The sequence below is a fragment of the Hyaena hyaena genome, unplaced genomic scaffold, assembly GCF_003009895.1.
Source record: "Hyaena hyaena isolate Hyena2069 unplaced genomic scaffold, ASM300989v1 scaffold_575, whole genome shotgun sequence".
Lineage (NCBI taxonomy): Eukaryota > Metazoa > Chordata > Mammalia > Carnivora > Hyaenidae > Hyaena > Hyaena hyaena.
Window position 1 is genome coordinate 351,223 of NW_024081206.1, and position 25,116 is coordinate 376,338.

Genomic DNA, 25,116 nt, shown 5'->3' on the forward strand with positions numbered 1-25,116 from the left:
ATTCTTTGCCTATAAGTCTGCATTTCCCAGCTGCCTACATGGCATTTTATTTACCTCGCATCTTATACAATGATGCCTGATTTAAGCAGTGCTTGTTGGGCTGGATGTTTTGGGAAGGCAAATGAGGTAGGAAATACACACTGATTTGGATGAACAATTGGTGGGTCAGAAGAATAGCTCCCAACAGTGTGATTTAAGAGGGCATTATTCTGGTTATTTTAGCCTTACTCATTGGAATCTTAAAGACTTCCAGTCTTCCAGACTCTCTGGAAACTCAAATACATCTGGGATAACTCCTACTGAGTCCATGCTTGGGCATGAACAATTCTGTTATCAGCTAGGGTTTTAAAGAGCTTAACAACAGATGTTGTTAAAACTCTGGAGAAGACCGTGGACAGGATGAGAAAGGAAGGAATGGGTAGCAACTGTGTTTGAGACTGACGACGTGTGTGTTGTGATGTAGGGGAGGATTGTAGAAGGAAGACAAGGCTGCCATCCTGGAGAGAGGAGGCCTCAGTGTTTTCTTAACAATTTTACTTGACAATACTTGTCATTTTCTTGTCTTTTTGTTAATAGTCATTCTACAATTATATTATAACAGACTATTATCAATTATATTAAATTATAACAGACTATTCTAATAGTCTGTTAGGTGATATCTCATTGTGGTTTTGATTTGCATTTCCCTGATGACTGGTGATGTTGAGGGCCTTTTCCTGTACCTGTTGGCTATCTGTATGTCCTCCTTAGAAAACTGCTTGATAAATTAATGAGGTTTGGGAGTTGTGTAACAAAGACCTTCACGTTGTACCTGTGATAGAGACATATGGTTTGGATTTGTAACTAATTGAATAACTATTCAACATTGTAAACAGCAGATGGATGCCAACCCAAGAAAGGCCTCTAATTAGTATTTCATATATATCAGTACTGTTACAATTTATAGATAGATGGCATATAAAGTGTACAGAAAACATAAAACAGAGAAGGGTAGCTATATTCAAAATTATTATAAAAGATATGTTTATTTTAGTAAGTTTTACTCTTGAGGTAAAAATAAGACCAGAGTGTACTTGTGACCATGATCTGAATGGCTATCAGGTGGAAGAAGCAGTTGACTTATTGTGTGTTGTACTAGAAGGCACAACTAAAACAACTGGATAGATACTCCTTATACTAAAATGCTTTAAAATTGGCCCCATGAAGCAATGGGTCATGTGAGATAGTAAGGTTTCTTCTCACCACAATTATTTAGGCAGAAGCTGACAGGATTCCTGCAGTAGATTCAAGCTAGGACTAGCTGGTGTCTAGTTTCTCTATTGGCTCCAATCACTCAGAATCTGACTGAGGTGCTTCAGGGCAGAAAATGTGGCCTACTCAACAGTGTATTCTTAACACTAGGTTGGCAGAAGTTCATATAAGAAAGATGGAGGATTTTTAGCACAGAAATTATACATATGAAAATAAATATTAAGAATACCATTTATCATAGTTCCATGACTCTTCTCTCAAGTGCAAGTCAATTTTTTTAAATTTTTTTTTAGTGCAAGTCAATTTTAATACATATTATTACATCAAAGTTTTCTATGTTGAACATATTTTTATCCTTATTTTTAATTTTGATTATACATTTATCTTAAAGTGTGAGTTTCCTACAAAAACTTCATATTTATATACCCTTCAATATTTTATATTATTTTTGGAGGTATTGTGTTACACTGAAAATTATAAAGTTTTAATCTGTATTTATTTTTGCTTATTTTATTATTCGTTTTTTTACAGAATTTTAAAAATTCACAAATGTTTTGACTAAGTATTTCCTATTTTTAGCCTCTGCTAACTTACTTGTCTAATAATATTACAAATGTACCTGGATTCCATTTTTCCATAGTCTAAATCTCTTTATTCAGTTGCCCCACTTCATCAGCACATTTATTGGTTTCCACATTACTGTTTCAGCATTTTAGCTTATTTAGGTAGGGGTACCATCTAGTGGTGAGAATATGGAGCTGCTTAGTTCTACATCAATTACCCTTGTTTTTGAACCTAATTTTGTTCTACCACTCTTAAGTAAATAAAAGAGAAATGAATCCCAATTTAAAAAATAGCAAACAAAATTTAAAAATTAATAATAGTAAGAATAATTGCTTATTACCAGTGAGAGGAATGAAATTTGACTTTTTTTTTTTCCCAAGGGGTCTCCAGTTAATTTGGTAAATTGACTCTTAAGTCAGTTTCCTTTCTTTCTTTATATCTATTGAGCTGGAAACCTCTAATTTACAAGTATAGGTCACAGGAATGCAAATACGTGTTTGGTGGCTGTATCAGACAGGTTTTGATAAGTGGATTGAATGAAGACATAGATTGCTCATTGTAGGTAACCTAAATTCAGATGAACAGACTCAAATGCTGGAAGCATGGTTCTTCTGACAGGAAGTGGTGAAAAGATTCCTAATCCACTGTGGTCAATATGGCTCTAAAAAGTATTTCTTCACAGTCTTCTGCAGAATGTGGACTTAAAAAAATTCTAATATACATTTTTTCCTTTCTCTGTCAAGAGAAGTTCTCAAGGGGAAAGAGTCAAGCTATTAGTGATGAGCAGTCTCCACCACAATTTAGTCATTTAGGAAATATCAGTACCTTGCTCTCAGCAACTAAAATCTTGGCATTTTGGTCTGAAGTGATGGCTTCAGGCCAATCAAGACATTGAATACATCGCTAAGACATCATCTGAGCAAGCCAGAGAAATGTCTTTGCTGCCAGCACCAATGTCACAAAGAAGTATTTTCAATCTCATCGCTTATTTTAAAAACTCATGTGAGCACCTCTTTCCTCAGAAGTCAGCATATGCCAGTTAGGATAAGCAGAATCTTTTATTCACTGGCAATTTCTTTGCATGGCATGTGAAACTGCAAACTCAAGGCTATAATTTGCTACTATTTCCAATTTTCATTTTCATTCACTTTCAAGAGACTTATTTCTCAAATGCCAACTTGTCTCTGGAAATAAAGGAGAATATGGAGTAATTTTGGGTGCATTCTCAAGTAGTGATGTTCTTTTTGCCGTATGCATAGTTGGTGCTGTCTTTCTGTCTAAAAACAGCTGGCAAAATAATTAACTAAACAAATGAAAAAGTCTTTTCCTGTAGCATACGTCTTTAGTGATAAACAGAAATAAAAGTTGCCCAACTTTTCTTCATCATACGAGTGCCACACATAAGCTAATATTTGAGCCATACTTTGTGTCAGTAGTTTCTTCCAACTAAAGAAAGTAAAACAACTGAATAACTCTGGCTTGCAAACAAAAACAATATACTAATTGTTCTACATCATATGCCACTGCGATTATATAACTTTCAGTAGGGTTATATGATAAATTAATTTAGATTTTTCTGAGATATCTGTCTTTATTTTCAAGGCTGATCTTTCTAAGTATCTTAGAAATAGTGTGATCTGATCAGTTTTTGCCATGAGCAGGATGGAGAATGATGCCTCTCTCTTCACTTTTATGCCATTAACAACATTCATTAATTTCATACTAGAAAACCTATTTTGCATTTGTTCTAGAAAAACAGTACTCTGAAATAATGTACAAGTTCCAATGACTTCATGCCATTATTTGACCAGATTTCACAATAGAAAAGGCACTGGAGAGAATAACCAGTCCTTTAATAAAATTTTGTTTCCAGATATTCATGTGATACATTTTATATGCATTTTCCTTATTTATTTATTTTAAAAAATGTTTATTTGTTTATCTTGAGAGAGAGCGAGTGAGTGAGCATGAGTGGGGAAGGGGCAGAGAGAGAGGGAGAGAAAGAGAGTCACAGGGCTCAAACCTACCCAGGCGCCCCTGCATTTTCCTGTTTTAGATGGCACTATGACGTTATTACAATAGATGCACCTATCTCAGTATGCAGAGATTCATAGTCTATAGTCTCATTTGGATCTTGTTGACTATTTATGATATGATGATGTTTTGAATCACCCTGTTATCATTATTTCATTGCAGGTATTTTACACTTTAGTAATTATTTCTGAGTAATGGATTTAGTTTTGTGAACTGGGAATAAAGAAGCATAATAACAGAGTGTAAAATTTAAAGATATCAATAATATGCAAATGCCATGAAAATGTGTCAGCAGAGATAATTGAATCCTGTTAATTGACCAACTTAGTTCTTTTTGTTCAACGATTAACATGACAGAATTTCTAAGAAAATATGAATTATATATGAACAAAACTATTTCATGGCTTTTTATTCTGAAATTATAAAACTTTGTGGGGACCACTTGCTAGATTATCACAGACCATCACGGGTCCAGGGATCATACTTCAGCAAATATCAAACCAGACACGTTAGAAAGAGAAAATTTAGATCTATTTTACAATTCTATTATTTAACATCTTTTCTAAGAATAAATTCCAATAAAAAGTTCTTCTGTAGAGAGCATTTTCTAGGTTGGGCTGGATTACCGCTAAGATCTTTTCCAGCTCTTGAGATTTTAAATTATACTATTAATATGCCCTGGATTTATAGAACAATCAACAATCAGAACCCAGTAATTCCTATGGGATTGAAGCAAGAGTTAATGTGTAGAATTCTTAAGCATACATAATTTCATTTATTCACTCAATAAATACTACTGTATATCTAGTATGTGCCAGTCCTTATTCTAGGTATTGGAGATTCTGTAATGAAAGATAAAGACGAATTCCCCGCTCTAATGGAGTTTCTATCATAGAGAAGGAACATCTAAAATGTAAATGTCAGATGATATACAAGCTAAGAAGAAAAATAAAGCAGAACAAATGAATAGAGAGTATGAATAGAGAGAGTGTGTTCAGGGAAGGCTTCACTAATAAGGAATATCTGAGCACATAGCTGGATGAAGTAAAGGAGCAAAGTTACGCGGAAATCTATAGAAAGAGTATTTCAGACAGAGGAAAGAATAAGAAAAAAGCACCTGAGGCAGAAGTCGAGTTGGTCTGTCCAGGACACCACTATGGCCAAAGCACAGTAAGGGAGGGCAGAATAATAGGAGAGATGAGATTGCAGATGTTGTAAGGGTGTGTGCACGTGTGTGTGTATGTGTGTGGTGGGGGTTTTGCGGGAGGGATTTCGGAGTCTTGGCAAGGATGCTGGCTTTTACTCTGAAATGGGAAATCACTGGAGGGTTTCAACAGAAGAGTGACATGATCTGACTTACATTTCCAAAGGATTACTCTGCTTTGTGGGACTACCCTTTAGGGCAATAAAGGTGTAAGCAGGGAGGCCAATTAGAAGTAATCCAAGTGAGAAATAAGGGCAACTGTCTCAGGGTGATTTGTGGTGGCAGGGATTTAGTACAGTGGTGTGGTTAACAGGCAAAAATAACTTCTGAGATAGTCTTAGAAGACAGTGACACCTCCTGGCTCAAAGAAAGACTGACAAAGTTTTACAACAGAAGAGAGCCGATGTAAAAGCCAAGAATGAAGTTTCTAAAGGAGAAAGAGAATGGTAGTATTCTGTAACTTGACAAAACCTAAGAAATTCATGGCCAACAAAAAGTACCCTAAGAATGAGACGATTCTCCTCGGAGGTTACAGCCTGGTAATATTACTGGGGGATGTGAGCCAAACACAAGGGCTATCTTGCTTGAGTGTGGCTATGACAGAGGGGTTTGTCCTGGGGCTCGTCTGGAATTCCTCTAAGGATAATCTGGGAGACTGGGCAAAGATGCCAGATGTGGTTGCAATGTGTACTGCAGCCCTGTGTGCTCTGACTCACAATTCATGCCTGCCTATGACTGGTCAATATGTTCTGTTAAATTCTTATATGATTTGTTTTCTAATTACATGTAAGCTATTTCTCATTATCATTTCTGGTTCTAACTTTGAGATACATCTTTTTCTGGGAAAGGGTGATGAAATTTCTTTTCAGTATTATTTGCAAATGTTAAGTATCAACTAGGTATCCCTATCAGTAACAAAGCAAAAAGTGTACCTCAGATGACCAGACAGAATGAATATATTACTCTAATTTTGTATACAAGAGACCTCTTAAGCACTCAGTACTTATAAGAAAGAGAATAGATATAAATCACGAATTCAATTTTACTGCACCTTCCTTCCACTTAAAATAATCATTATAATCCATGTTACTTTTTGCATAAAGATCTGAAGGCCTGGATAGTAGACAGTGATAAAACGGAGACTTGTAGAGTTATATTAAGACAAAAGAGGGCCCAGCCTACCGTGGTGATGTAGCGAGAGTGGAATTCTGGAGCATCTTTCAGGAACGTGAGGCCAGGGTGTGTATCGACCACATCCTAAAGAAGATTACAACCAAAACCAAATTAACAAACATACCAAAAAACAAAATAAAAAAACACAACAGAATTTTTCCTTCCTGTAGAATAAGTAGCCAGTTGAGCAAACCTGCTATTTTTAGAATACTGAACAACACACTTAAAATTTAACGTTATTAAATTCAAATTTTATTATAAACATACTTATGTGTGTCTTTTGATATGCTAGTATACTTCAATAAAGCATTAGAATTGTAATTTAACTATATTTGGTGCTTTATGAATCAAATGTCTTAGAGGTACATAATTCTAACATGTCAAGGCATGTCAGAGAAATGCACCACACAAATTCTGGGGTAGGGGTTAAGAGAAATTTACACAGAAAAGTGACAAGACATAAGCCAACTACAATGATTCTTTCTTAACCTAGAGACATGGGAAATTTCTGAGGGAAAAAAAATAGCCATGTAGCCAAATAGTTTGAAATCTATGTTAAATCATATGAGCCAGCTAAATGTCCATCAGAATAACTGTGCGGACAAATCTGTTTTTAATTTACGATTTTAGTTTTATTTTAAAATTTGCTATCTTGTTCTCAAGGAAGACTATTAGAATTTTAAAACCCTGAAATACCATTTTTCTTTTCTTTTCTTTTTTAATGTTCATTTTTGAGAGAGAGACAGAGACAGAGTGCGACTCGGGGAGGGGCAGAGAGGGCTTCAGGCTCTGAGCTATCCGCACAGAGCTTGATGAGGGGCTTGAACCCATGAACTGCAAGATCATGACCTGAGCTAAAGTCGGATGCTTAAATGGCTGAGCCACCCAGGTGCCCCAACCATTTTTATTTTCTAATTAGATTTTAAAGCACTTTGAATGAAACTGGAAAACCTATTGGAGATATTACCATTAATTTAATAACCAGAGGCAATAGCAAGGCCAGCATAGATATAAACTATTAATTGGTTAGTTATAAATGGGGAGACATCAATTATATTTCTTTTCTTTGATTCTTCAGAAAGGTTAGCTATACACACCTACCAACAAAGTCTCAAAGCAATGGACCTTACTATTTAACTTTTATTTAGAAATAATTTTAGACCTTTGGAAAAGTTACAAAAATAGTAGAGATTTCCTCTGCCCTTCTCCCAGCTTCCCATAATGGGAACAACTTACAAACCATAGTATAATGAACAAAACTAGGAAACGAACATTGATACAATACTACACTACAGACATTATTCAAATATCCCTTAGTGCTTTTTTCTGTCTCAGAATCTTACATGGCGTTTAGTTCTTGTGTCTCATTGGTCTCTCCCAATCTCTGACAGTTCCTCAGTCTTGTATTTTATGATCTTGACACTCTTAATGGGTTCTGGTCAATTATTCTTTTTTTTTTTTTTTTTAAATATTTTATTTATTTCTAGGAGAGAGAGAGAGAGAGAGAGAGAGAGAGAGACAGCGTGAGCAGGGGAGGGTCAGAGAGAGAGGGAGTCACAGACTGAAACAGGCTCCAGGCTTTGAGCTGGCAGTCAGCACAGAGCCCGACGCGGGGCTCGAACCCACGAACCGCGAGATCATGACCTAAGTGAAAGTCGGACGCTTAACCGACTAAGCCACCCAGGCGCCCCATCTGGTCAATTATTCTGTAGAATGTCTCTCAACATGGTTTAGTCTGATTTCTCATGATTAGATTAAGGTTACACATTTTCAGTAGGTATATCTCAGAAGTGGTATTGTGTCCTTTTCAGTCATACAAGAGTATGATGTAGATATGTCTTATATCTTGTAGAGTTAATGTTGATCACACTTGGCTTAAATGGTGACTGCTGGGTTTGGTATCATAAAATTATTTCCCCTTAATAGTTAATAAATATCATAGGGGGAGATACTTTAAGACTGCTAATATCCTGTTTCTCTGCAAATTTTTGCCCATTGATTTTAGCAGTCATTTGTGGAACCTAATTGTGACATTTATACTGTGGTGCTTATTTTGTATTTCCCTCATTCTTTCTACATTAACTGGAATTCTTCTGTAAGGAAGAGCTATCCCTCCACTCCCACATATTTTTCAGTTCATATCAGTATCACTCATGGGTATTTATTTTATTCTATGGGTTATAATCCAACACTATCATTATTTATTTTATTGCTCAAATTGATATTGCACTGGCCACTAGGAACTCTATCAGGTTGGCCCCTGTGTCCTCTTAACATGCCTCATCCTTTTGTAAGCACCTTCATGTAACATAACATGGTCCAGGCTCATATTATATTTTCCGTGTTACAATCCTGGAATCAACCCTTTTTCCCCAAAGAGCTCTGGCTCCTTTATTGGAAAATTGTTTTTAAAAACCATGTAGAAATCTGGGTGCTAGGTATGCTCCTGGACCCTCTTAGCAGGAAGAACTAGGAATATATGTAGGTATAGCAGCCGCCCCTTATCTGCTGGGGATACCTTCCAAGACTCCCAGTGGTTGCCTGAAATTACAAACAGTAGTGAACCCTATATATACTATGTTTTTTCCTATACATATGATAAATTTATAAATTAGGCCCAGTAAGAGGTTAACAATGAAATCAAACAATTATAACAATATACTATAATAAAAGTTACATGAATGTGATATCTCTCAAAATATCTCACTATACTCTGTACTCACAGATATGAGATGATAAAATGCCTCACGGTAAGATGAAATGAGGTGATTAACGTAGGCATTGTGAGGTAGCCTTGGGCACTACTCATCTGACATTATGTCAGGAGGATCATCTGCTTCTAGACTGCAGTTAACTCAATAACTGAAACTGCATATAAAGGGTGAACTCCTATATACTAATCCACACACACACACACACACACTTCTATTTCTTTCTATATTTGTCTATGTACACTAAAAACTACATAATTGTATAATGGGTTCTAACCACGAGGTACATTCTAACTTACCCTCTTTCCTTTGTAACTTTAACAGAATTGCCAACCTATATCCCATTGAGAAAAAAATTTACTAAACAGAGTACAGTATTTGTGCACAGTTCTTTTTGTCTTTAGTCTTACAGTGTCCAAGTAAAATACTGTTTTCCAAGGTTACTTAGGTTAGTTGTCTCCCATTCTTCCTTTATCCTCTTTGATGTGGTTATAATACAGTTTAGTTCATTTACTACTATTTATTATTTTGTTCTAAGTTTCTTTCCCAAAGGTACAGGTTGATTTTAATTCATTATTTCTTAGAGGGAGAGTGTTTGAATATTACTATGGTTCTTAGAGTCAGAGCTAACACAGAATTGACATCTTAACAATTTCAAGTTCTCCCACTCATAAAGACCTTGCTCTCCATTTATATAAATCTTATTTCATTTCTCTCAGCAACGTTTTGCTGTTTTCAGCATACAGGTCTTACACACATTTGTCAGATTCATCTCTACGTATTTAATATTTTTGGGTGATATTATAAATGGTATTTTTAAAATTTCAATTTCTAATTTTTGTTGCTGGTATATGGAAAGAGAATTGATTTTTGTATTCTGATCATGTCATCTGTAAACATTCTAAACTCTCTTATTAAATACAGTTTTAGCAGCATCCCACTAGCTTTGATATGTTGTATTTTCGTTTTCATTTAGTTCAAGATATTTTTTAATTTTCCTTTTGATTTCTTCTCTGACTCAGGTTATTTAAAAGTGTTAGTTACCAAATATTTGGAGAATTTTCAAAGATCTTTTATTCTTTCTAATTTAATCCCATTAAAGTCAAAGAAATCCTTTATTCTGTGATGATTTAGTTTCTGAACTAAATTTTAAAAATTTATTGAGATTTGTTCTATGGCCCAGAATATGGTCTATCTTGGTAAATATTCTGTGTACATGTTAAAGGACCATGTATTCTACTGTTGTTTGGTAAATGTCAATTAGGTCAAGTTGGTTGATAGTATTGTTCAAGCATTCTATATCCTTATTGATTTTTTTCTCAACTTGTTCATTATTGAAAGCAGCACATGGAAATCTACAATTATAATTGTGAACATAGCCTTGCAGTTCTATCAGATTTTGCTTCATGCATTGTGAAGGCCTATTATAAGGTGCATAAGCATTTAGATTCATCATATTGTTATATTGTTTATGAATTGTTGTATTCTTGATGAATTGATCCCTTTATCATTCTTGTTATATTCTTCATGAATTGTTATACCCTTGATGAATTGTTACATTCCTGATAAACTAACTGATCCCTTTATCTTTCCCTAGCAACATGACCTGCTTTAAAACTTTGTTTGATACTAATATAGCCACCCAGCTTTCTTTTCTTTTTGTGGCAAAAAAACCCCCACATAACATAAAATTCATTCTCCCAACAATTTTTCAATGTATAGTACAATGATGTCAACAACTTGTCCATTGTGTGACAGATCCCTCCCACTCCAATCATGCATGACTGAAACTCTACACCCATCGAACAACTCCCCACGCACCCTTCCCCCCAGGCTCTGACAAGAAATTCTTCTTCCTGGGAGCCTGACTACTTTAGATACTTCAAATACGCAGAATAGTGCAGTATCTGTCTTTTTGTAACTGGATTATTTCACTTAGCATAATGACCTCAAAGTTTATCCACGTTGCTGTATGTGACGGAAGTTACTTTCGTTTTAAAGGCTGAGTAATACTTCATTATATGTATATACTACATCTTCTTTGTTCATCATCTGATAGACATTTAGGTTGCTTCTACTTCTTGGCTACTGTCGATAAGGCTCAACCAACACAGGAATGCATAAGATCTCTTTGAGATTGTTTTCAATTCTTTTGGAAAAATACCCAAAAGTAGTATTGCTGGGTCATACAATAGTTCTATTTTAAATTTTTTGAGGAACCTCGATACTATTTTCCATAGAGGCTATACTATTTTACATTCTAACCATCAGTGTGTAAGTATTCCAATTTCTCTACATCCTCACCAACGCTTTTTTTTTTTTTTTTTTTTTTTTTACAGGTATGAGAGGGTATCTCACTGTGATTTTGATTTGCATTCCCCTGCTTATTTACTGATATTGAACATCTCTTCATNGAGGAACCTCGATACTATTTTCCATAGAGGCTATACTATTTTACATTCTAACCATCAGTGTGTAAGTATTCCAATTTCTCTACATCCTCACCAACTTTTTTTTTTTTTTTTTTTTTTTTTTTGTTAAAGGACAGTATCCATTCTAACAGGTATGAGAGGGTATCTCACTGTGATTTTGATTTGCATTCCCCTGCTTATTTACTGATATTGAACATCTCTTCATATGCTTGTTAGACATTTCATCTTCTTTGGAGAAATGTCTATTCAAGTCCTTGCTCTTTTAAAATCAGGTTATTTTCTGGGGCGCCTGGGTGGCTTAGTTGGTTAAGCGTCCGACTCGCTTAGGTCATGATCTCGCGGTTCGTAGGTTCGAGCCCCGCGTCAGGCTCTGTGCTGACAGCCAGCTCAGAGCCTGGAGCCTGTTTCAGAGTCTGTATCTCCCTCTCTCTCTGACCCTCCGCCGCTCACACTGTCTCTCTCTCTCCTAGAAATAAATAAAAATATTAAAAAAATAAAATAAAATCAGGTTATTTCTATTGTTACTGCTATTGAGTTGTATGAGTTCTTTATATATTCTAGATATTAACCTTTTATCAGATATGCTTCCAGGTTTATTTTTTTCATTCTGTAGGCTGTCTTTTACTATGCTGATTCTTTCCTTTGCTGTGCAGAAATTTTAAAGTTTGATGTAGTCCCATTTGTCTGGTTTTGCTTTTGGGGCTTCTGCTTTTTTGGTCATATCCATTAAATCATTGCCAAATCCAATGTCATGAAGCTTTCCCCCTATGTTTTCTTCTAGGAGTTTTATAGTTTCAGGTCTTATGTTTAGGTCTTTAATCCATTTTGAGTTAATTTTTGTACATGGTTTAAGAATATAACTTCTTTCTTTTGCATATGGATATCCAATTTTCCCAACACCATTTGTTGCTAAGCATTCCCTACTGTGTAGTCTTGGCACCTATGTTGAAGAACATTTGACTGTATATGCAAAAATGTGTAGCTTTATAATATGTTTTGAGGTTTGGAAGTGTGAAGCTTCCAGCTTTGTTCTCCTTTCTCAGGACTGTTTAGGCTATTCCAGGCCCTTTGAAATTCCATATAAATTTTAGAATTGTTTTTTGTATTTCCGCAGAAAATGGCATTGGTATTTTTAAACTTTATTGGGGGAATAACTGATATACAAAAACACTGCACATATTTAATATATACAATTTGATGAGTTTGGACATATGTAGCCATCATAGGAAACCATCACCACAATTAAGGTAATGTAATAACATATTTATTACCTCCAAAAATTTCCTTGTGTTTTTTTCTCTTTTGTCTGTCTGTTTGTTTTGGTAAGAATACTTAACACAAAATCTATCCTTTTAATAAATTTTAAATTGCACAGTAGAGTATTGTTAACTACATGCACTATGTTGTACACATGTCTAGAACCTAATTTGTCTTGCATAACTAAAACTATATCACTGAACAACATCTTCATGATTCTACTATCTTCATGAGTCTTCAGACTTATAGAAGCAGAGAACAGAATGGTGGTTGCCAGAGGATGGGGGAAGGGGACCTTTGGGATTTTGACAGAGCATGAACTGATCTGGAAAGATTGCTCTCAGTAGTATGAGCATTTAACAATATTAATTCTTTCAATCCATGAACACAGTAGGTCTTTCCATTTATTTGTAAGAGCTTTCTTTTGATTAGTGTTAGCATGCCATATCCTTTTCTCTCCTTTTCCTTTTAATCTATTTGTGCTTATAATTAAAGTACATTTTTTCAGGCAACATATATATATATATATGCGCATATATATATATACATATATAATATTTAATCTTGAGAGAGAGAGAGAGAGAGACAAAGCAGGAGTGGGGGAAGGGCAGAGAGAGAGGGAAACACAGTATCGGAAGCAGGCTCCAGGCTCTGAGCTGTCAGCACAGAGTCTGATGCAGGGCTCGAACCCACAAACTGTGAGATCATGACCTGAGCTGAAGTCAGCTACTTAACCAACTGAGCCACCCAGGCGCCCCTTGGGTCTTGCTTTTTTATCTTTGCCTTTTGAGGGTATTCACATCACTTATATTTGATGTGTTATAGATACTAGTATGGTTATGTTTAAACCTATAATCTTGTTATTTGTCCCATTCATTCTTTGTTCCCCTTTTTCTTCCTTTCCTTTCTCCTTTTGAGTTTATTGAGTATTCTTTATAACATTTTATTTAAAAGCTTTTTTGGCTTTTTAGCTATAACTGTTATTTCTGTGGTTGTGTCAGAGGGTATAGCATACATCTTTAACTTACTACAGTCTGCTTTCAAGTGATGCTACACCACTTCATGGATTATATGTGAACCATACAATAGTATACTTCCATTTTTCTTCTCCTGGCCTTTATGCTATTGTTATCAAATTTTACTTAGGCGTATGTTATAAACACCACAAAACATTGTTGATAGTTTTGTTTAAATAGTTGTCTTCTAAAGAGATCTGAACAATAAAAACTTATTTACATTTATCCATTTAGTTACCATTTCTGGAACTCTGCATTCCTTTATGTAAATTTGTATTTCCATGTGGTATTATTTTCTTCTTTGATTAAATAACTCCCTCACCCCGAAACACATTTCTTGTAGTGATTTCTGCTAGTGATGAATTTTTTCACCTTCTCTATGTCCAAAAAATTTTGTAATTCACCTTCTTTTTCGAAAGATATTTCCACTGGGTATGGTATTCTAAGTTGATAGCTTTTTCTTTGAGTACTTTTTGTTTTAAGTTTATTTTGAGAGAGAGAGAGAGAGAGAGAGAGAGAGATGGAGAGCGTGAATGGTGACGGGGCAGAGTGAGAGAATCCCAAGCAAGCTCTGCACTGATGCGGGGCTCAATCTCATGAACCAAGAGATCATGACCTGAGCCAAGATCAAGAGACGGGCACTTAACTAACTGAGCCACCCAGGTGCCCTCTTTGAGTACCTTAAAGATGTTGCTCCAACGTTCCTGACTTGGACTGTTTCCAACGTGAAATCTACTGTTTTCTTTATCTTCCTACCACTTTATGAAATGTGACTATTTTTTCTGGCTGCGATTCCAACTATCTTTTTATTACTGGTTTTGAGCCATTTTATTGTGATATGCCTTCATAAAGTTATGTGCTTCTTACACTTTGGGCTTATTGAGCATCTTGGGTTTGTGAACTTATAGTTTTTATTAAGTACAGAATACCTGGGGCTATTATCTTTTCAACTAAGTTTTCTGTCCTGCTGCAGTATAATTCTAGCACGATCTATCCAGGATTAGTACTGAGTTCACAGGTAGAGGGTACAGTCCTCCAGAAGGTTTCTCTCACTTCAGGCATCAGCTATTAACTCTAGAGTTTCCAGATCATCCACATTTCTGACCAACTGGCTATAAATTTGGGGGTTTACACTGTCCTCTTAGGTTTAACAATTTGCCTGAACGACCCACAGAAATGAAGAAAGTGCTATGTTATGATTATTATTCTATTATCAGAGATACAAATCAGGACCAGCCAAACAAGAGATGCAGTGGGAAGAGTATGGGAAGGTCTGCCACACGGAGCTTCTATTCTCAGGACATGGCACCCTCCCAAATCATCACTGTATTACTGGCCAGGGAATCTAAACGGAGTTTCAGCGTCCCGAGTTTTTATTGAATTTCACTAAGTTGGCATGCTTTATTAAAACATATGACTGAATTCAATCTCCAGGCTCCATCCTTTCCTTGGAGGTCAGGCTGATATCACCTGGCTGAAAGCCCTAACCTCTAATCACATGGTTGGCCTTTCAGGCACAGCAATTCCCCATTCTGAAACTATCTAGGTCCCACCATTAATGAATCACCTCATTAGTATAAACTCAGGCATGGTCCCAGGAGCCTACTATGAAAAACAAAGACATTCTTATCATTTTAGAAGTCCTAAGGGTGTAGAAGCTCTGTCCTAGGAACTTGGGACAAAGATCTGACAAATTATTTTAAAACGCCTCCTTTGCCACTTATGTTAGTTTGTTTGAAGTTATGTCTCACAGCTCACAGATGTTCTTTTCATTTGCCTTTCATTTCTTTCCTTGTGTCTTTGTTTCTCATTTTGGATAGTTTCTATTCTATATCTTCAAATTCACTAATCATTTCATTTGCAAAGCTTAATCTGCTATTAATCCAATCTGGTGTATTCTGCAACCCAGACATCTTAGTTTTCATCTCTACAAGTTCAACTTGGGTCTTTTAAAATATATATCCTCCCTAACTTTCTGGATATGTGGAATTAGTTATGACAGCTGTTTTAATGTATTTATCTAATTCTAACATCTGTGTCAGTTCTGGGTCAGTTTCAAATGATTTTTCTCTTGTTATCTACTGTATTGTATTTTTCTGCTTTTTTGCATGCCTGATGACATCAGCCATTACAGATTTTACCTTGTTGAATGCTGGATATTTATATATTCTTATAAATATTCTCAAGCTATGCTCTAGGATGCTATTAAGTTATTCTAAAGCCCTTTCATCCTTGTGGATCTTGCTTTCTAAATTGGTCAGGCAGGACCTAGCAATGCTTAATTTAGGGATAATTATTCTCCATTACTGAAGCAAGACTCCCATGACTATTCTACCCAGTCCTCGTATTATGAGGTTTTCCAGTCTGGCTGGTAGGGGGCAAATACTATTCCTAGCCCCCTGCAACCCAAAGGTATTGTACTGCTCCCTCTATTGTAGATAGCTCTTTCTTTAGCTTTGCTTAGTTTCCACACATACATCTGCTGATCAGTACTCTGCTGAATACTCATGGAGGAGTTCTAAAGATGTTTGGAGCTTTCTCCCTGGTGCTCTGTTCCAAGTATTCTCACCACCCTGGTCCTCCTAGTTCTCACCTCTGTCTCCTAAAATCAGGGAGTCTGATGGACTCTGTCTGGAGTCCACAATCCCACACTGTGGCCTGGAAACTCTCTTCAGGCAGTAAGCTGGGACAATCCTAAAGCTAATCTTGTTTATAGTTTTCGGTCTTTAAGCAATCATGATCTTCTGTTGCTAGATATTCAGCATCTTGAAAACCATTATTTTGTATTTCTTGCCTGATTTTTAAAAAATTGAAGTATAATTGACATACACTATTATATTAGTTTCAGGTATATAACAGTGATTTCAACATTTATATATATTACAAATGATTACAATAAATCTAGTAACCACCTGTTACCATATAAAGTTATTAAAATATTACTGACTATATTCGTTATGCTGTACTTTACATCCTCGTGACTTGCTTATTTTATAACTGTAAGTTTGTACCTCTTAATCCCCTTCACCTATTTTGCCAATCTCCCTAACCACCTCCCCTCTGGCAACCATCAGTCTGTTCACTGTCCTTATGAGTATGTTTCTGTTTTGTGCTTTAGATTCCACATATGAATGAAATCACACAGTATTTGTTTTTTCTCTGACACCTCACCTTCTAGGTCCATCCATGTTGCTGTAAATGGCAAGATTTCATTACTTTTTAAGGCTGAGTAATATTCAATTGTGTGTGCAAACCACATTTTCTTTACTCATTCATCTATTGAGAGATACTAGGTTGCTTCCATATGTTGGTATTATAAATAATGCTGCAGTGAACATAGGAGTGCATATAACTTTTTAGATGTGTTTTCCTTTTCTTTGGAAAAATACCCAGAAGTGGAACTGCTAGATTATATAGTATTTCTATTTTTAATGTCTTTTTTTTAATTTTTAAGGTTTATTCATTTTTCAGAGACAGAGCGTGAGTGGAGGAGGGGCAGAGAGAGAGGGAGACACAGAATCTGAAGCAGGCTCCAGGCTCTGTCAGTACAGAGCCCAATGTGGGGCTAGAACTCAGATTGTGAGATCATGACTGAGCTGAAGTAGAAAGCTTAAAATGAGCCACTCAGGTGCCCCAATTTTTAATTTTTTGAGGGAACTCCATAGTGTTTTCCATAGTGGTTACATCATTTACAATTTACCAATTTACTACCAATAGTGCACAGCATTCTGCTTTCTCCATATCCTGATCAACACTTGCTGACACTGGCTGCCTAAGTTGATTACACCAAGCCGCACTCCCCTGTGCTCTGGTAGAACTGCCCTTCTCGGTCAAGCTGCTTCAGTCCCTGTGTGGTAGGTCCCTCCCCCAAAAGACCAGCACAAACCCCTGACCACACCATGCATCCAAACCAGAGAATTCTGTTGAGCCTCAGTTCTGATGGAGTTGGTGTCAGGCCTTGTTGCAAAAGCAGACCAGAGCAAACCTAGTTAAAACTTGCCACATTCAGGCCAGGCACCAAACATTGTCAACAGCAGGCAAGGAGAGCCTCTGCAAGTAACTGGCCTGAAGGATAGAGCAGCCAATAGTAGACACACAATACACAATAGCAGAGCAAATGCAGCACACACTGGAGATACTCCCTGAAGTATCTACTAGGCACTAAGTGACCTCTTCTTCATAGGGCCATTATTTTCAGAAGCAGGAGACATAACTGGCTTTTCTAACACACAGAAGAAGACAGAGACTTAGACAAAATGCCAAGACGGAGGAATTTACTCCAAATGAAAGAACAAGATAAGGCCATGGCCAGAGATCTAAGTAATAGACTTAGTTATAAGTAACATGATATAAGTAACACGACTGATGAAGAATTTAAAGCAACAATCATAAGAGTACTCACTGGGCTTGAGGAAAGAATAAAAGACATCAGTGAGATGCATACCACAGAGATAAAAGAGTTAAGAAATAATTAGAGATGCAGAATGTAGTAAACAAGATTGGAAAGCAACAAACAACAGCTGGAAGAAACAGAGGAATGAATTAGTGACCTAGAAGACAAACTAATGGAAAATGGAGAAGCTGAATAAAAGAGAAAAAGAATTGTGCAACACAAGAATAGACTTAAGGAACTCAGTGACTTTATCAAACTTCTGTTTTAAAAACCTTTCTATTAAAGGAGTTTTAGAAGAAGAAGAGAGAGAGGGGGGCAGAAAATTTACTTCAACATAGCAGAAAATTTCCCCAAGCTGGGGAAGGAAACAGACATCCAGATCCATGGCACAGAGAACTCCCTTCAAAATCAACAAAAGCAGGCCAACACCTAGACTTTGTAATTAAATTTGCAAAATACAGAGATAAAGAAAAAATCTTAAAAGCAGTTAGACATAAGAAGTCCTTAACTTACAAGGGAAAATTCACAAGGCTAGCTGGAGGCTTCTCATCAGAAACTTGGGAGGTCAGAAGGGAATAGCATGATATATTCAAAATTCTGAATGGGAAAAATCTGCAGGCAAGAATACTCTACCCAGCAAGGCTACCATTCAGAATAGAAAGAGAGATAAAGAGTTTAAACAAACACACACTAAAGGAGTTTGTGACCACTAAATCAGACCTGCAAGAAATATTAAAGGGGACTCTGAGTGCAAGACCAAAAGTCTCAGAGACAAAGACAAGAAAGGATCCCAGAAAATCTCCAGAAACAATGACAAAACAATGACTACAAATACCTTAAGGTTAAATAACATGCTACTAAACAATGGATGGGTCAATCAGGAAATCAAAGAAGAAATAAAAAAAAAAAAACTATGTAAACAAATGAAAATGAAAACATCATGATCCAAAACCTTTGGGATATAGCAAAAGTAGTCATAAGAGGGAAGAATATAACAACACAGGTCTACCTCAAGAAGCAAGAAAAATCTCAAATATGAAACCTAACCTTACACCTAGAGGAGCTGCAAAAAGAATGAAATAAAAGAAATTAGAGCAGAAATAAATAATAAAGAAAAAAATTCTAGAACATACCAATGAAACCATCAAGGAGCTGGTTCTTAGAAAAAATTAACAAACTCTGAGACAGACTTATCAAAAAGAAAAAGGACCCAAATTAATAAAATTACCAATGAGAGAGGAAAAATCACAACCAACACCATAGAAATACTAACAATTATAAGAGAATATTAAAAATTATATGCCAACAAATTGGGTAATCTGAAAGAAATGAATACATTCCTAGAAATATATAAACCACCAAAAGTGAAACAGGAAGAAATAGAAAACTTGAACAGACCAGTAATCAGCAAAGAAATTGAATCAGAAATAAAAAAGTCTCCCAACATATAAAAGTCCAGGGCCAGATGGTCTCATAGGCAAATTCTGCCAAAAATTTAAAGAGTTGATATCTACTCTTCTCAAATTATTCCAAAAATAGAAATGGAAGGAAAACTTTCAAATTCATTCTCTGAGGCCAGCATTCCAAAACCAAAGACCTCACTAAAATTGAGAATTAGAGGCCAATATCTCTGATTAACATGGATGCAAAAATTCTCAACAAAATACTAGCAAATTAAATTTCACAGTACATTAGAAGTACATCATTCACCACAACCAAGTGGGATTTATTCCTGGGTTTCAGGAGTGGTTCATTATTCACAAATCGATTAATGTGATACACATGAATAAAAGAAAGGATAAGAACGATATGATGCTCTCAATAGATGCAGAAAAAGCACTGGACAAAGCACAGCATCCATTCTTGATAAAAAGCCTCAACAAAGTAGGGATAGAGGGAGCATACCTCAACATCATAAAGGTCATATACAAAAAGTCCACAGCTAATATTATCCTCAGCAGGGAAAAACTGAGCTTTTCCTCTGTAGTCAGGAACAAGACAGAGATCTTCACTCTCAACACTGTTATTTAATATAGAACTAAAGTCTTAGCCTCAGCAAACAGAGGCATCAAATCAAAGGCATCCAAATTGGCAATGAAGAAGTCAAACTTTCACTACTTGCCAATGACATGATACTCTTATGTAGAAAACCTGAAAGACTCCACCAAAAAATCGCTAGATATGATACACCAATTCAGTAAAGTTCCAGCATACAAAATCAATGCACAAAAAATCTGTTGCATTTCTTTACACCAATAATGAGGTAGCAGAAACAGAAATCAAGGAATCAATCCCATTTATAATAACTGCACTAAAAACCATAAGATACCAACTTGGTAAAAGATTTGTACTCTGAAAACCATAAAACTCTGATGAAAGAAATTGAAGATGACATGAAGAAATGGAAAGACATTCCATGCTCATAGACTGTTAGAACAAATTATTAAAATGTCTATACTACTGAAAGGAATCTATACATGTAATGCAATCACTATCAAAATACCAAGCATTTTTCACAAAGTTAGAACTAGCAATCCTAACTGTATGGAACCAGAAAAGATACCAAACAGCCAATGCAACACTGAAAAAGAAAAAGCTGAAGGCATACAATTCTGGACTTAAGTCATATGAAAAAGCTGTAGTGATCAAAGCAGTATGGTAAAGGTACAGAAACAGACACATAGATCAATGGAATAGAAGAGAAAACTCAGAAATGAACCCACAACTATACAGTCAATTAATCTTTGACAAAGCAGGAAAGAATATGAATTGAGAAAAAGACAGTTTCTTCTAATAAATGATGTTGGGAAAACTGGACAGCAACAAACAGAAGAATGAAACTGGACCACTTTCTCACACCATACATAAAAATAAATTCAAAACGGATTTAAGATCTAAATATGAGACAGAAAAACCATAAAAATCCTAGGGAAGAAAACAGGCAGCAATCTCTTTGACTTTGACCGGGGCAACTTCACATAGCTGGAGGCAAGGGAAACAAAAGCAAAAATAAACTATTGGGACTTCAACAAAATAAAAAGCTTTGCACACTGAAGGAAACCATCAACAAAATGAAAAAAGTCACCCTACAGAATGGGAGAAGGTATCTGCAAATAACATATGTGATAAAGGGTTAATATCCAAAATATATAAGAACTTACAAAACTTGGGGCACCTGAGTGGCTCATTCAGTTAAGTGTCCAACTTTGGCTCAGGTCATGATCTCAAGGTTCATGAGTTTGAGCCCCACATCCAGCTCTGTGCTGATAGCTCAGAGCCTGGATCCTGCTTTGGATTCTGTGTCTCTTCTCTTTCTCGATGCCCCTCTCCCCGCTGTGCTCTATCTTTCTGTCTCTCTCTCAAAAATAAATGAACACTAAAAAAAATAAAAAAGAACTTACAAAACTCAACATCCAAAAAATGAGTAATCCAATTAAAAAATGGGCAGGAGACATGACTAGACATTTTTCCAAAGAAGGCATACAGATGGGCAACAGACACATGAAAAGATGTTCAACATCACTTATCATCAGGGAAATGCAAATCAAAACTACAATGAGACATCACCTCACACCTGTCAGGATGGCTAAAATCAACAACACAAGAAATAACAGGTGTTGACAACATGTGGAGAAAGGGGAGCCTTCTTGCACTGCTGGTGGGAATGCAAACTGGTACGGCCACTTTGGAAAACAGAGAACAGGAACAGGAACCATATGGAGGTTCCCTAAAAAGTTAAAAATAGAACTACCCCTATGGTCCAGCAATTGCACTACTATGTATTTACCTACAAAATACAAAAACACTAATTCAAAGGAATACATGCACCTTTCTCTTTATAAAAGCTTTACCTACAAGAGCCAAATTATGGAAAGAGCCTGTGGATCAAAGATGAATGGATAAAGAAGATGTGGTGTGTATGTATACACACACACACACACACACACACACACACACGCACACACACACACGAATATTACTCGGTCACAAAAAAGAATGAGATCTTGCCATTTATAATGACATGGATGAAGCCAGAGAGTATTATACTAACTGATATAAGTTAGAGAAAGACAAATTCCATATGATTTCACTCATATGTGGAATTAAACAAAGAAGGAAAGGGAGAAATAAAGAGAGCGGCAAACCAAGAAACAGACTTTTAAATGTAAAGAACAAAGTGATGGTTACCAGAGGGGAGCTGGGTGGGGGTTAAATAAATGATGGGGATTAAGCCATGGACTTGTGTGATGAGCACCAGGTGTTGTATGGATGTGCTGAATCACTATATTGTATACCTGAAACTAATATTACCCTGTATGTTAACTGGAATTTAAATAAAACTTAAAAAGTAAAATAAACCTCCCTTCTATTTTTATATTACTGTAAATTCTTTCCATATTGTCTGTAAATATTTGTTTGCTTCATTTATTTAAATATTAGACTATACTGGGTAAATATTTATAGTTGTTGTACTCTTATTGGATTGATGCCTTTATCATTACGAAATGCCCTTCTTTGTCTCTTGTTAACAGTCTTTGTTTTAAAGTCTATTTTGTCTGATGATAAGTATGGCTACTCCAGCTTTTTGTTTCCATTTGCTTGGGATATCCTTTTCCATCTCTTCAATTACATGTCAATCTCATGTAGGCAGCATGTAGGTAGGTCTTGTTTTTTAATTCATTCAGTCACCTCATGTTTTTTGACTGGATTATTTAGTGTATTTAAAGTAATTATTGACAAGTATGTACTTATTGCTATTTTGTTAATTGTTTTATGGTAGTTTTTTGTAGTTCTTTTCTGTTCTTGTCTTCTCTTGCTCTTTCATGATTTCTAAATTAATGGTCACTTAAGTTCTAACACATTCCAAAAAGCACTACATTTTTAATCCTACATACTCCCTGACGTTTTATGTATTTGATGTCATATTTTACTTTTTATTTGTGCATCCCTTAACTATTGTACCTATAGTCAATTTTACTATTTGTCGTTTCACCTTCATACTACCTTTACAAGTCGGTGAGCCACTACCTTTCTTGTATGCTTGGTTTTATCAGTGAGGCTTTCTTCCCCCCATAATTTTCTAGTTATGGTCTTTTTTTTTCTTCTTAAAGAAGTCCTTTTAGCAATTCTCATAAGGCTCACTCAGTGGTGATAAACTTAACTTTTATTTGTCTGGGAAACTTTCTCTCTCTCTTTCAATTCTGAAATATAACCTTGTTTGATAGAGCACTCTTGGTTGTGTTTTTTTTTTCTTTTCTTTTCTTTTTAGAACTTTAAATTCACTCCCTTCTGTCCTGAAAAATTTTTGCTCTACACTTAACTTATACCCTTATGGGTGTTCCCTTGTAGTTGGCTAGTTGTTTTTCTCTTGCTGCTTTTTAAGATTCTAATTTTTGACATTTCAATTATGTGACTTATGTGGACCCCTTTGGGTTCATCTTAATTGGGACTCTCCGCAGTTCCTGGACCCAGATGTCTGTTTTCTTCCTCAGTTAAAGAAGTTTTCAGTTACTATTTCTTCAAATATGTTTTCTGCTACTTTTTCTTTCTCTTCTCCTCCTAGGATCCCTCTAATGCAAATGTTGCTATGCCTGATGATGTCTAAGACATCCCAAACTATTCTCATATTAAAAGTTTTCATTCTGCTATTCAGCTGGGATGCTTTCCATTACTGTTTTCTAGATTATTGATCCGTTCTTTTGCATCCTCTGTTGATTCCCTCTAGTGTATTTTTCATTTCAATTACTGCTCTTCAGCCCTGATTGGTTCCTTTCAACATTTTCTTTTTGCTGAAGTTTTCACTGTGTTCATTCATTCTTCTCTATAATTCTAGTGAGCATCTTTATGATCATTACTTTGAACTCCCTATTAGCTAGACTGCTTGTCTCCATTTTGCATAGTTTTTTTTTTTTTTTTTCCAGAGGTTGTTTTCTGTCTTGTTCTTTCATTTGGAACACATTCCTTTCTCCTCATTTTGTCTGACTCTCCTTATTTCTACATATTAGGTAAATCAGCTACATCCCATGGTCATGAAGGATTGGCCTTATATAGAAGGCATCCTGGAGGGCCCAGAAACACAGTCTCCCCTGGTCACAAGAACCAGGTCTCCAGGGGTGACTCTGTGTGGGCTGCATGTTCTCTCCTTTTGTGGCTGGGCCACAAGTGTTGTGGGCAGGGCTGTCACCAACCCTCTGGGTAAAAGTGGTTTTTGAGGGTGCAGGTCCTGGCTGAGGCTGCCCATTAGTTGTGATAGGATGGGAACTGCTTTGGAGGCAAGTGTTTGTCCTAGACTAGGGTGCCTGCTAGGTGTGGCAGGGTGGGAGCCAATATGGAGGGGGCCTGCTGGGGCAGGTCTGCAAGGGAATGCTAGAATGGGGTGAGTGGTGCTAACAAGGAAGATGCAGATTGTCAGACTTGACACTCACCTGCATTTGGGCAAGTTAGGCAGGAGGGCAAGAAAAAGTTAGCTTGCCACTGTTTCCGCTCCAGGAGAATTTGCCTACTTTCTTATTGGTCCAACATCATGCCTTTTGGGCATTCATAGAAGACCTGAACTCTTCTTCTTTTCTTATTTCTTTCTTTTCTTACTCTCGATCAGTTGTTTATATTCATAACATATTTTAGTTTGTTTCAAGCTTAGATCATGACTGTCTTACAGTTTTTTTCAGTTTTCTTAGAGTTTTGAATTGCTTTTAACTTTTTCATACAGAATGCTGTGCTGTCAGCATACCCTCTGGTTTCCCTGTTCTCAAATATAATAGTACTACATGGAGTAGCTCCTCCCCTCTCTACTCCCCTTTATGGAGAACTTCCAGAGAAACTCCAACACCTTTTCTGTTCTGGACTGGCTGCTCTTCAGTTGCCATCTAAGGTCTTCCCTTCACTGCTTCTTTGGATTGAATCCACTGTTTCATAGACCATGTATTCTTCTTTCTTGGTTTACTTAATTTGACACAGTACATATTCAAGTAACTCTAAGAAAATTGCTATTTTTCAGATAAACTTTCTGAATTTTTTTTCATGTTTGTTTATTTTTGAGAGAGAGAGATCTGAGCTGTGAGCACAGAGCCCAATGCGGGGT

The 25,116-nt window shown here is 36.1% G+C and overlaps 1 protein-coding gene across 1 annotated transcript in view; it reads right to left on the bottom strand.

Annotated features, from left to right (window-relative positions):
• The window catches only part of PPP2R3A (protein phosphatase 2 regulatory subunit B''alpha), a 206,676-nt gene that overhangs the window by 74,192 nt on the left and 107,368 nt on the right, over nt 1–25,116 (bottom strand). Inside the window, exon 6 of the mRNA XM_039256475.1 lies at nt 6,236–6,310. Coding sequence (XP_039112406.1) covers nt 6,236–6,310 — 75 coding nt within the window. The remainder of the gene's footprint in view (nt 1–6,235; nt 6,311–25,116) is intronic.